Source organism: Drosophila ananassae, chromosome XL (genome assembly GCF_017639315.1).
Source record: "Drosophila ananassae strain 14024-0371.13 chromosome XL, ASM1763931v2, whole genome shotgun sequence".
NCBI lineage: Eukaryota > Metazoa > Arthropoda > Insecta > Diptera > Drosophilidae > Drosophila > Drosophila ananassae.
Window position 1 is genome coordinate 6,934,832 of NC_057931.1, and position 13,278 is coordinate 6,948,109.

General features: G+C 42.0%; 2 protein-coding genes across 3 annotated transcripts; both read right to left on the bottom strand.

Annotated features, from left to right (window-relative positions):
- Positions 1 to 993: 993 nt before the first annotated feature.
- On the bottom strand, positions 994 to 4,164 carry LOC123256976. Its single transcript, XM_044717074.1, has one exon. The coding sequence runs from the start codon at positions 3,773 to 3,775 to the stop codon at positions 2,126 to 2,128; it is 1,650 nt and encodes a 549-aa protein (XP_044573009.1). The 5' UTR covers positions 3,776 to 4,164; the 3' UTR covers positions 994 to 2,125.
- A 6,019-nt stretch (positions 4,165 to 10,183) lies between these two features.
- LOC6502158 (pre-mRNA-splicing factor 38B) lies at positions 10,184 to 13,081 on the bottom strand. Of its 2 annotated transcripts, XM_001966071.4 has the most exons (6): positions 12,914 to 13,081; positions 12,656 to 12,829; positions 12,220 to 12,344; positions 11,991 to 12,126; positions 11,369 to 11,475; positions 10,184 to 11,286 (listed from the first exon to the last, which is right to left on the bottom strand). In XM_001966071.4, the coding sequence occupies exons 1-6, from the start codon at positions 12,921 to 12,923 to the stop codon at positions 10,582 to 10,584; spliced, it is 1,257 nt and encodes a 418-aa protein (XP_001966107.1). In that variant the 5' UTR covers positions 12,924 to 13,081; the 3' UTR covers positions 10,184 to 10,581. The 2 variants fall into 2 exon arrangements, with proteins under 2 accessions (XP_001966107.1, XP_032309361.1); XM_032453470.2 differs by lacking the exons at positions 12,220 to 12,344; positions 12,656 to 12,829; positions 12,914 to 13,081 and having other exon boundaries at positions 11,981 to 12,126.
- Between the last annotated feature and the right edge of the window lie 197 nt (positions 13,082 to 13,278).

Here is a 13,278-nt window from a genome sequence, read left to right on the forward strand (position 1 = left end):
ACAATGGACCAGATCCCATCCAGAGACCCATCCCACAAATGGAATGTAAAGACTAGAGTCCGTAGTGCTGATAAGATGGAGGTGACAGGGCTAGGATACCAGGAAATAATAGTCCCAAGAATGCCAGCATCATCATCATGACACGTAAATATCATATATATCTATATATATGTTTACTTCCATGTCAGATAATGGGCCGACTTCAACTATGAATGAAACCTGATGGCTTTTGGGGAAAATTAATTGGAATTTAAGCCTCTACCCGGGATTGATAAGAGAGTTATGGGGAACTTCCATTCAAGGAGAAATTAATTTTTCCCAGAAAGATATAGATAGAGATATATCCTAAGACTAGCCTAGCTGGATATGATCTAACCTTGTCCGTTTGTCCGCTCATCTGTCCGCCAATCTCTCTGAACTTCAAGACTTTGAAGAGTATAGTAGACCCTTTTCAGACTCATATTTCCTACCCAGATCAGGTTTCTATATCTTGTTTATATTTCTAAGATCTTGGTGGAGAATTACTTATTTTTCGTAAACACAATTCCCGTGACTTATGGATGTAATCCCCCCTTTTTTTTATATATCCCAGACAGTTAATGGGAACAGTGACGTATGAGTGATATTATTTTTCAAGTCGGGGCAGGTGGGATCATCATAGATATACCCATGTCTGCCTTAAATATATATATATTTGTTTGTTTGTTTGGAAGAGCACACATAACCCTCATGTGTGGAAGACTGGAATCCCTCTGATTATATAGCCCGACAATGCTATATAGTATATAGTATACCAGAGGGGAGAGATAAACCCGCCTGATAAGCCCGTAACATTATTAACCAAACAGAGTAACTGGAGGCACTGATATCGCATATAAACAATGATATAGTATAGACTATATACTATATATGTACTATATACAGTCTGTTCTGGGACATATCCATGTGGATTTTGGATTATTTTATTATTATCGTTATCATGACTCCGAAAAATTGGGCTTCCAATATTTATTTTCTTTACAAACTGCCAGGAGTGTGTATATGTCATTATATAACAGTAAATATATATAGGGGGTATGTACATTCATAATATTTATCTAAAATACAATATAAACTTAACTAAGATAAGCCATAGTTCTAGATAAAAAAAAAAAAAGGAAACAACGTTTTAATTTCTATTTTTTGTTTTTGGGTTTTTGTTTTTTTATCAAGGCACCCCTAATTTTTTTAAAACTTCAACCATATCTTTCTCATTCTCACACACGCCAAAAATAAAAAAAGAATAATAAATAGCAAACGAAAAGCGGAGAACAAAAAAGAAGTTTTTTTTCTATTTTTTTTTTAGTGATAAGATAAAAATCAAATTAATTAACAGCCTTTTAAGCAAACACACACACGAACAGAGGGGAGAACGTCATCTGAAGTCGGGAATTAGGTTTATATCTTAGAGATAGGGTCTTGAAAAATTAAAATTTAAAAAAAGAAAAATGATTATAATTTTATGGAAGTATTTGAGGGATTTAAAGAAGTTTTAAGATTATTTTTTAAGATTTTTTAGAAACAGACAGAAAGAATACTATCTCAGGAATATTATTCAGAAAATATGAGTCTAAAGTATTGAAATTTTTATCTGAAAAATATACTTTTAAAAAGATATATTTTCTTTAAAAATAAAATCCAATAATATATCTTTTTTTTAACTCATAGACTCTTTAAAGAATCAATTTTTAAGATCTAGACTTCCAAAAATGTAAATCTTAAAAGAAAAATATTTGTTTTTAGTTTTGTTTTTTCTTTATAATTATTTAATTATTTAATAAAAACTATTTCTAAGATATACAAGACTTTCTAAAATATATTTTTTAGAAATCATAAGTTTATATATTTAATATTTAATATTTAATATTTTTTTTTAATAAAAAATAACTAATACTTTCTCCTCTGTTCGTGGCAAACTACTCTCTCTGCCTCTCAGTCCTTCCCTATTACTATTAAAAAAAATATATTTTAAAATTAAAATTAATAGTATTTAAATTTGAAATGTTTTTTGGGCAAGGAGGCAGTCCCCTTCTTCCCTTCCCGGTACTCGTAGAGCCCAGAATTAAAATTTTTTTTGGATTTTTTTCTATTCTATTTTGAGATTTCCCTGGTTTGTGACGTCAGAGTGGCCATGTGGAGCGCCTACCTTCTTGGAGCGGTCCCTCTGGCGTTCGCCCAGCTGTGTGGCCGCCAGGAGTTCGCTTAGCTGCCGCTCCCGCTCCCCCCGCTCGTACGCCTCCTCCTCGCGCTGCCTCTCCTGCTCCAGCTGCTCATCCAGCTCCAGCTCCTCATCCACCTCCTCCTCATCCTCGTCGCTGAGGCTGCTGCTCTGGGTGCTGCCCTTGCGGGCTAGTGCCACCCGGATACCATTCACGATGCACTCGCCCCCATCCAGGGCGGAGATGGTGGAGCCGCAGTAGTAGAGATTGCTGCAGCTACTGGCGGCACTGACATCCGACTGGCCTTCGTCCTTGGGGCATCCCGGCGTAGCTCCGCCGCCTCCCGATCCCATTCCGAATCCGGCATGGCCATGTCCCGCTTCCAGGGAGCACCGCCGCTCCACACGCGCCCTCTGCAGCCGAAAGTACTCCATCTCCTCCATGCTGATGCCGCAGGCGGTGATGTCGTCCGAGTAGTCGCTGACCACCACCGAGGGGGTGCGCACATATCGCACTCCAGCCGGGAAACCACTAGCGCCCAGCTCGCTGTAGGAGCTCTGGGTGGACTCCCGCCGAGAGCCCGGAGCGGCCACCACTCGCTCCTCGAGCAGCACCTTGGTGGGCACGGCGACGCTGGCGGACCCGGTGGGCGAGGTTAGGGGGGAGTCCGGCAGGGCGGTTGGTTCGGCCAGTGGCAGTAGTGCCGGTCTCAGTGGCAGATCGGTCACCGTCAGGGTCATCCTCCTTTGGGGCGGGGCCACTGGCATGGTGTCCATGCTGCTGTCATCCACTTCCAGTCCCAGGGCCGAGTCACTGCTGGCGCATCGGGTGACCTTGCTCTTCCTCAGACGTGGCGAGAGGCCTCTTCCACCTCCACCTCCTCCTCCTCCTCCGGTTAGATCTTCATTGTCGCTGCTGTAGGGGCTCAGTCCTCCGCCGGTGACATTGCAGCCCTCGTCCGAGGCAGTGGCTCCTGGCAGTGCCTCCTTGGCGGCCTCCCGCTGCTGCTGCTGTTGCTGCTCCTGTTGGACAATCATGGCCTGGAACTGTTCGATCAGCTGCTGGACGGGCTTATGTGGCTCCGTTCTTGCCCAGGTCTGGGTTTTGATGTATTTTTGGTGTTGTTGTTGTTGTTGTTGCTGTTGTGATAAGGACGTGCTTGGACCGCCAAAGAAATCCGCTTTCAGTCGAGCCTTGCGAAGGGCCAGTGAGCTCCCGGAGATGTCTTCACATGGATTATTGGATCTGGCGACGAGGTCGAGTGTCTCTATCGGTGCTATCTCTCCTGATATCTCTGCTGCGAGGCAATGTTGTTTCTGCGGTGCTGCACGCTTCGCTGCTCTCTGATAACTGAAAGCCGTCGCCTCTGCCTCCGGGCATTTATTTTCAATTTCAATCGTGCTCGCTGCTCGCGTCAGCGCTGTCGCTGTCGCCGTCGCCGTCGCCGACGTCGCCGCCTCTGCTGGCTTCGTTATCTTTGGCATGACATCGAATCTGAAAGCGGGGGCGTCAGACTTTCGCGAAACCGTACCCGTTCTCGTTACCGTTCTTGCTACCGTAGCCTCGCACGCACTCATGAGGGGGGCAGGTGGGAGGATTAAAGGATCAGAGAGAGAGTGCAATGCCAAATGAGAGTAATGTGAGAGAAAGTAATGATAACAGGTGGTTAGAGAGAGTTAGGAGAGTAAGACTATGACAAAAGAGAGAAAGGGACACCGACAGGATCAGTGGGGTAGGGAGAGTTAAGAGAGCGACAAAAGCTCTGTTCAGTGAGTGTGATTAACGGTATAGGTAGTAGTTACAATGGAGCTAAGAGCGCGTGAGAGTGAAATGGTGGGGAGGAGGGCTAAGGAATCTCTCAAGGACTGGGATATATGGGTGTAGTGACGCCGGCAAACATTCTATTGTACATACTACGTCCGCACTTTCCGAATGGCACCTGTGCGCTGCCGTCGCTGAACTGAAATCGCTTTTTTTCTGCTTCTCTCTGCAGCTCTGCCCGTTTCGCTGGAGAAAAAGAAGAAGAGGGAGGTGTGGGGGGTTGCCGAAGAGAGCAAAAAAAGCTGTGGGGGAATGGGGCGGATTGGGGGCGTGGTGACAAGTAAACAGCTGTTCTGCGGGCGTATTATTGTTGATAGTTTTTCTTCTTCTTCTTACTGTTTTTGTCATAGGCTTTTAGTTTTTTTTTTTTTATTATTTTTTTAAGCAATTTAAAAAAGAAGAAGAGGATGGGGGAGGGGGTGGTTGGCAGAGGGGGGGTAATTGTGATCTTGAAACGTTGACGTAATGTGCAATGATCCCGCACGTACACACGCACACTGCTCCACCAGCTATTTACACGAAAATGCTCCAATTGCAGTCACTACATGGTATGTAAGTATATATATTATGTATGTAATGTATGTATAATATGCACTATATGTTCTGGCGTAATTGTAAATTGCATTTCAGGCACTGACTGTCACAATAGCAACAAGAACAACAACAACAACAGCAGCTCCAAGCAGACGCACGCACACAATGACAAATTGACGAAATGATGGAATGACGGAATGACAAGGCGATGCAATTTCATGCAACTGACGCACAATGGGACAAAACGTTGACTTATCGCACTCTTATTCCCCCCACCCAACCCACACAGTGGGCGTTACTTTTTCTTGAGTCAATAAAAAAACACAAAAAAAAATAAGCAATGTCATTGTTAATCAAATAATATTTATTTTTCACAAAAAAAAGTGAATTAATGGACATTGTCTTTATTTTAACGTCTATCCATTAAAACTTTTATGGGTTTAATACCTCAAAGAGGAAGTATATTTTATTTTACGACAAAAAATTCAATTCCTCAACATGATTTATAAGCAAAAAGATAAGTTTTTTAATTTATTTTAGTTGGAAGAGTTAAAAGTCAACAATTAAAATTAAATTTTAACAACTTAATAGGCACTTTTAACAAATAAATTTCCTTCTGGCTAAAAATAAAAATTAATTGCTATTATTCATCCCTTATTCGGAAAAGCCACAAAAAAAAAAAACAAAAACAAAAAAAAAATGTGCCACCGACAGGTTCATTGACAAATTATAGCGTATACCTGTGACCGGAATCTATGACAACACGTGATTCACGGATTGCGAAATCCCCCACCCACTCCACGGTGCGGCATCGCACTTTGTCCAGCCATTGGGGCTATGACGTCAGTGGGCCGAACAACGCAGACGCAACAGCCACAGTAAGAGAGAGAGACAGGGCCTTGGGGCGATAAGGCTAAGAAGGATGGAGGGGTAACGGTAACTTATAGACCAGGGAGCGGTGATTACTCAACTCTTTGCACTGAGAGAAATTAATTTCTAGAGACTAATTCTGATATTTCAATAAAATTTAACAAAAATAAAAAATTTAATAAAAATTTAAAATTTAATATTTTAATAATTTTTATTTTTCTATTTTGAAAATCACTGTTTTTTCAGTGTTCTTCTGCCCAATTGTCAACGCACGAATGACGGCGAAATCGCTGCGGTATAAATAACAAGGGGCAATTAAAAAATGCAATTTTTTTATTGTTTTATGTGATTTTTTTTGTATTCTGCCTCTAGCTGTTGTTGATTTATTTTTTTTATTTTTGTTCTTTAATTTTTTTTTGTTACTTTGGCTGACTGACAAGACGCACGGACGCTAGTTGCTGACGCTGATAGGCCCCACCAGAATGACGTGGTACCGGCTTAAAGTGAACCTCTACCCCGCCCCCTTCTCTCTGACAACCTCCTCGTAGACGCCCCTGCCCCTGCCCCTGCTCCCCCCCTCTGGTCATCTATAGTTGTGAAATCAAAACCACTTTAGGTTTACACACCTGCGATCGAGATCGATATATACGGTGAGCTGTGCGCTTGAGGCAATTACGTCAATGCATCGGATGGAACTGAGCAGCAAAATAAACAAAAAACTTAAAAACAGACATCGTTAAATAAAAAAACTATTATTTTTTAGTGAAGGATAATGAGCAGTTGCATTCGGGGATCGCCACACCTTGCCACCACCCAGCCCACCCACTCGTTCTCAATGACTTGTCCCACTGACCGAAATTCCCGGATTGGAAGCTTTTCAAAGCAATTAAGTATTAGTATATCTTCCAATGAGTCTACAGGGTATTCCCCTCCAGAATCGGATCAGAAATGGCAAAGATGTAGACTTCCAAAGAGGCCACATGGGGGAATCCTGGATTTGGCAAGGGGTCTCCCCACAAAAATTTGAAAAATGATGAAAAAATATTTTGTTCCCAGATTTTGATGCAGATCGGCGGGGAATCGATCCACAAATCGATTAAGGTATTCCTCTCCGGAATCGGATCAGAAATGGCAGAGATATAGACTTCCAAAGGGGCCACATAGGGAAATCCTGGATTTGGCAAGGGGTCTCCCCACAAAAATTTGAAAAATTGTGAAAAAATATTTTGTTCCCAGATTTTGATGCAGATCGACGGGAAATCGATCCACAAATCGATTAAGGTATTCCTCTCCAGGATCGGATCAGAAATGGCAAAGATGTAGACTTCCAAAGAGGCCACATGGGGGAATCCTGGATTTGGCAAGGGGTCTCCCCACAAAAATTTGAAAAATGATGAAAAAATATTTTGTTCCCAGATTTTGATGCAGATCGGCGGGAAATCGATCCACAAATCGATTAAGGTATTCCTTTCCGGAATCGGATCAGAAATGGCAAAGATATAGACTTCCAAAGAGGCCACATGGGGGAATCCTGGATTTGGCAAGGGGTCTCCCCACAAAAATTTGAAAAATGATGAAAAAATATTTTGTTCCCAGATTTTGATGCAGATCGGCGGAGAATCGATCCACAAATCGATTAAGGTATTCCTCTCCGGAATCGGATCAGAAATGGCAGAGATATAGACTTCCAAAAGGGCCACATAGGGAAATCCTGGATTTGGCAAGGGGTCTCCCCACAAAAATTTGAAAAATGATGAAAAAATATTTTGTTCCCAGATTTTGATGCAGATCGGCGGGGAATCGATCCACAAATCGATTAAGGTATTCCTCTCCAGGATCAGATCAGAAATGGCAAAGATGTAGACTTCCAAAGAGGCCACATGGGGGAATCCTGGATTTGGCAAGGGGTCTCCCCACAAAAATTTGAAAAATGATGAAAAAATATTTTGTTCCCAGATTTTGATGCAGATCGGCGGGAAATCGATCCACAAATCGATTAAGGTATTCCTTTCCGGAATCGGATCAGAAATGGCAAAGATATAGACTTCCAAAGGACCACATGGGGGAATCCTGGGTTTGGCAAGGGGTCTCCCCACAAAAATTTGAAAAATTGTGAAAAAATATTTTGTTCCCAGATTTTGATGCAGATCGGCGGGGAATCGATCCACAAATCGATTAAGGTATTCCTCTCCAGAATCGGATCAGAATTGGCAAAGATATAGCCTTCCTAAGGAGCCACGTATGGAAATCCTATATATATTTTTGGATTTCTTAGAGTATTAAGACTCCGACTTCCTTGGTTTGTTATTTTCTGGCAAGAACCCGTCACATCCGTCCGAAAACGAGCTTAGACACTGAGAGAAAAAGCGGGTGGCCCGAGGGAGGGGTTGGCGGAGGGAGGAGCCAGTGAGGTGCCGGCCCATCCATAAACTTGGCACATTGGCTTTCGGCCGAAAGCGATCCACTCGGTTTCTGTTTTCCCAAAATGGTCAAAACGAGGCATTCGGATTCGAATTCGCATAATCGCAGACGCGTGAATTGTGTGCCGTTTGTTGTTGTTGCACAAGAAAAAAATGTGTGCGAGTTGAGGAAATAGCTGAAATATTTTTGGCATTCACTGAGTTCTTCACTGGTTATGTAAGATTTTTAAAAGGGGAATTGCTTATGAAGGGAAGAGGTTCTTGACGATCTTAAAGAAATTAAATATTTATTCTTCTTATTAAATTTTTTCATTGGTTTTCTAGTTGTATCTTTAATTAAAATATGTTTTAATTCAAATAAAAATAAAACTATATACTTCTAAAACAAATTTGCAATAAAACAATTATATTTTGTTAAAAAAGTATAATTTTATTTGATTTTTAAGGGAAGATTTTTCAAAACTCAAGTTCGAAATCTGTTCTAGGATTCATTTTCCAAAACTGTGCTATATTTTATTTTTTGATATTCTTTTTATACTTTAAATTATACACCATAAATATTAATAAAAAAAAACACTACTATAATTTTTTTATTTTCATTATACATTAAAAACTATTATGAAGAAAACAAAATAATATTTATTATTTTCATATTTGAATTATAAATTAAACATTTTCATGAAAAAACCAAAAAATAACTATTAAAACTTTGAAACATTTAAAACCTCCTTATAGAAAAAATAAGTAAATATTTTTTTCAGTGCCTAGTAGCTATCGATTGCTCCAAACTGACATTGATGCGAATGTGAAGTGATATCGTGGATCGTGTTCATGTTTCGAGCCTGCGTGTGCGTCTGCTGGCGGGGATCGGGTCTTGGATCTGATCGGATCGGATCGGATTATGGTTCGGCTAATTACATTCGTTTCGGACACCGATTCGGAATCGAATTCGGACTCAGATTCGGTTACTGAACGCGAGCGTGGATCGTTCCCCGGTGCGCCCGAGAGGCGACAACTCGGCGCAGGCGTTGCACACTGACTGAAGTCGACACCGAAACCGAAACCGAAACCTCAAATTCGAATTTCGGATATCGGAGTCGGCCCAGTCCAGACTTGGCCAAGAGGCCGGACAGCCGCCTCACCTGCCCGGCAGACTCTACGCACCACCGGTGATTATAATTTCAGCAGCAGCTCTCTGAGTTTCGGGTCTTTGGATACTTGGGTTTTAATTAAAACTTTAATTGTATAGGCTGTATGGAGAGTCGAACCTGGGGTACTCTTAAAAAAATATAGATATATTTTCTATAATACTACTTTTAGGAGATATAATGGGAGCTACTATATACCCGGTACTAGAAGAGATAGAACAAGGTACAGGTACTATATAGAAGGAAATATAGATCATAAGGAAAGAGATCATATATCATCCTAGAAAACTTGATAGATAGATGATTTAAAGATATAAAATAGGACAAATAGGATCAGTATAACTATATAAATAGACTCGAATAAACTAGAAATCTTCAAAGATAACTTCATAGATAGATCATACCTATAAGGAAATATATATTAAGATCAACTTAGTAATAGGGAAAATCTTAATATTACTCTAAAATTATAGGTATTACTTTTAAGTACTACTTCCTATAGTCTATTATATTTCTATCTCCCCGAATCTGCCTTTAAAAAGTATATATGAAGGAGATATATTCAGGTATTACTAGTTACTCTTTTAGAACTTTTAGAATATTTATAAAAAAGCTCATAAATAAATTTCTACCAAGAATTCCAGATATTAGATAGAATATTAGATTAGATACCAGATATTAGATTAGAATCCAGATAATAGATGATTTTGTTTTTGGATTTTGATCATTAATAGTTATACTTTTCTAGCTTCTCAAGAACTTCGAAGCTACTTCTATATGTTATAACTTAAAAAATTAAAATAGAAAAAAAGTAAAAAATACTTCCAATTATAAGTTATTACTTAAAGTTACTACTTTTCACTATTCAAATGAATAAAATATTTATATTATTACTCATTCTCAAAGCAACTAACTACCAGTAGTTGTTGAACAGAAATATTCCGGAATTTCAAGAACCGGAAAGTACGTGCCATTTTCGCAATTCCAGGGTCAGTCAACCTCCGAGCTTCAAAGTTACTTCAATTCAGTTAAGTTTTCTTATAAATTCCAATAGAAATAATAAGGTTAATAAATACTCTTAAATAAATAAACCTTTGAAGAAGAAATATTATAAAAAAATATAAAAAACAAGAGATCTCTAGAGATATCCCTTCCTTTCCATTGAAATCTCCTATTAAAAAGACAATCCAACTTTAAACAAATTACTTTTGACTTTATTTGCATAAAACACAACTTGGAAACTATTTTATCAGCATACGCGTGGTCAAAAAATTACATAATATATATAGCCTTGATGCTGTTCGTCTGATTGTGTCTAGGTGTCTCTGTTTACAATTGTGACTTGACTTGTGGGGCAATAGTCGTATAGAACCTGAGTCTGGGGATCTCGATCTCCCCAATAATAGAATCATTTCTATGATTGAACAAAAAAAAAAAAGAATTAATTAAGTTGAGAAGCAACTACGTAGTGGGCGGAGTGGGACTGGGGACTAGGATCGGGACTGGAACTGACAGTGTTTGTTTGTTTATGTTTCTCTCTTGTGGGTGTAGTCGTGTGGAGGTTTCCTTTTTTTTTTTTGGGATTAGTCTTCACCGGTAGCGTCGATCCCGCTCCTCGTAATCGTTGTGGCGACTCCGGCTGCTCCGCTCGTAGCCGCCAACTCCTTCCCGCTTCCGCTCGTGCCGCTCGGAACGGTGGCGACTCCGGCTTCTGCTCCGGCTTCGCGAGCTCTGTCTGTGCTTGTGCTTCTTCTTGTGCTTGCTGCGATGGCGGTCGTAGTCCTTCTCCCGATCCCTATCCCGATCTCTGTCCCGCTCTCCTCCTCTGTCGCGCTCTCGTTCCAATGGCGCCGGTGGGTAATCTTCGTAGCCGCCGCCGCGTCCACCACGGCCGTAGGAGGAGCCCGAGGTGGGGGCGTAGTAGTCACGATCGTCATGATCGTTCCGGTAGTTGTTCATCGGTGGTGGGTAGGCGCCAGGCCGGGAACCGGAGCCCATCATGGCGTGCCCTCGTCCTCCTCCTCCTCCGCCCCGATCTCCGGCCAGTCCGGCTCCTCCGCTGGCATCATAATCCTGGTATTCACCCTCCTGGGCAGCACCGCCCGCACCCACCCCCGTCCCCGCTGGCGGGCGACCCGTACTCAACTGGCTGACAGTGATGCCCTGTTCGCGGCAATACTGCTCGATCCGTTTCTCGATCTGCTTCTGGATGGGCACAGGGATGCGCGGGAATAGCGTCGAGAACCAGTCCAGCTTCGTCATAAACTGATAAACCATCTGGCCAATGGTCAGGACCTGAAAATGACTCAGTTTAGTGACAAATTCGATCCAAGAGGGTGCTGGGTACATGTGATTGGTGCTCATACAGTTGACTCACCTGGCCGCCGCCCGCCTTAACGTCGATCTCCTCCTCGTCCTGCAGGTAGTCCTCATACCAGTCGTACAGATCTCCAGGTGGTTGCGTGTAACGCAAGTACATGAAACCTACAGGATGAGAATGGGTTAAGAGGTGCCTTGATGCTAAAGGAATAGAGCTATCTAATGGGAGAGGATTTACAAGGCGGAATGGATCGATTAGGCGGAGGAATTACCTTAAAGATTACAAAATAAATGCCATTTTTAATAGACTTCCTGGTTAATAATAGTAACCCTCTTGCAGATCTTCCCAAGATCTCTCCTCTTTCAACAGAACTTGAAACGGAACCCTCGAAAGACAACAAAAACTTGATATTTTGGCCTTACGGGCAGCTGGAAATCGGAACTATAGTCTCTCCGAGACAATAAAACTTGAAATTGGACCTATAGTGCAATAATAAACCTGTTCGATGGCCAAACATCCACCGTAATCGACCCACCCCATTAAGGGGCCTATAAGGACGGGGGATTAGCATCTATGGGCCTTTCCGTTTACGGTGTTTAAGTGCAAATAGGGAGCAGGAGCAAGCGACGGCATCATCATCATGACTGTGGCTGAACTCATGCAACTTACCAACACCTACCTAGTGCCCGGATGTAGGCCGAGTCTGTGTGATTGAGCAGTCCGTTGATCTGTTTCCGGGTGAGGCGCAGCGTATAGAGCTTATAGAGCAGGCAGTAGGCCGTGGAAACGATCCCTCCAGCGCCGACGCCACGCACCTGGTAATATAAATAATATAAATGAGTAACTGACATGGTTAGATGATAAGGAGCATCGCCAACGATTAGCGCTACATTTCATAAACCACTCACACCGCCGCACATGCCCGTCTGGCCGGAGGTCTTGCGGGAACCACGCTCCCAGGGCTCCATGTGCTTCACCTGGTAGTAGATCTCGTCCACGACCTCGTGGTAGGTTTTCAGCTTGAAGAGGTGTACTGAAAAAGAGAGGAGAGTAGGTTAGTCTGGGGCTCTAGATGAAGGGTTTAGGAGCCAAGGAGTGACTTGGATGGCTATCTGTATCCTAGTATGCTCCTTACAGGCTTTTCTATTAGTTTTCAGGACTATTACTTTCACTTCTACAGTGATATAACTTCTTTAAAGACATAACATGGAGTTGGGATGAAATCCCTCACCACCGGCAGAGTCTCTGACGCTTTTTTCTCTCAAAAATCGAACAAAAACAAGCATACACTGAAACTGGCATAAAAAAGGCGGTAAAAAGTGTTGGGTCTGAAGAGCAACTCACCTTTGAAGTAGCTGGAGCTCTGGATGTTGGCCAGGATCAGGGGATTGAGGTTCATTGAGGTCTCGTTGCCCCAAAAGGGCAGCGTATTGTGCTGCTTGCCCACGCCGGCCTTCTTTCCACCGGCAGCTCCTCCACCGCCGCCGCCGCCGCCGGCCGAAGATGACGCCGAATACTCTAAGAAAAATTTTTGGAGGGGGGTTGGTTGGAGCACATGAGAGTACACTGTTTGAAGGGAATTGGTCGCCGGTTTGCACTTACCTTCCTCCATTCCAACAACTACTGCTTCTCCTCACTGGCGGGCATCAATTCTATAGCTTCAGGGGGTATGTGCGCGCGAAAAATTCAACAGCAGAGCAACGAACGCACAATTCGCCAAGCGAGACGTCTTTTTTTCGTGGGCCAGTGGTGGCAGAGTGCCGCCGATGTAGAAAATATTTCTTAATATCGATATATCGATATGGACTTGGATTTAAGAATCGATAACAGATTCGGTGCACCGATACTATCGCGTAAAAGAGGACATTTTTAAATTTTTAACATAAAAATAATTCGTTTTTTTATTCTTAACATAAATATTTTCATTGTAATTTAACAACTTTTATTATTATTGTTTAAAAAACTAA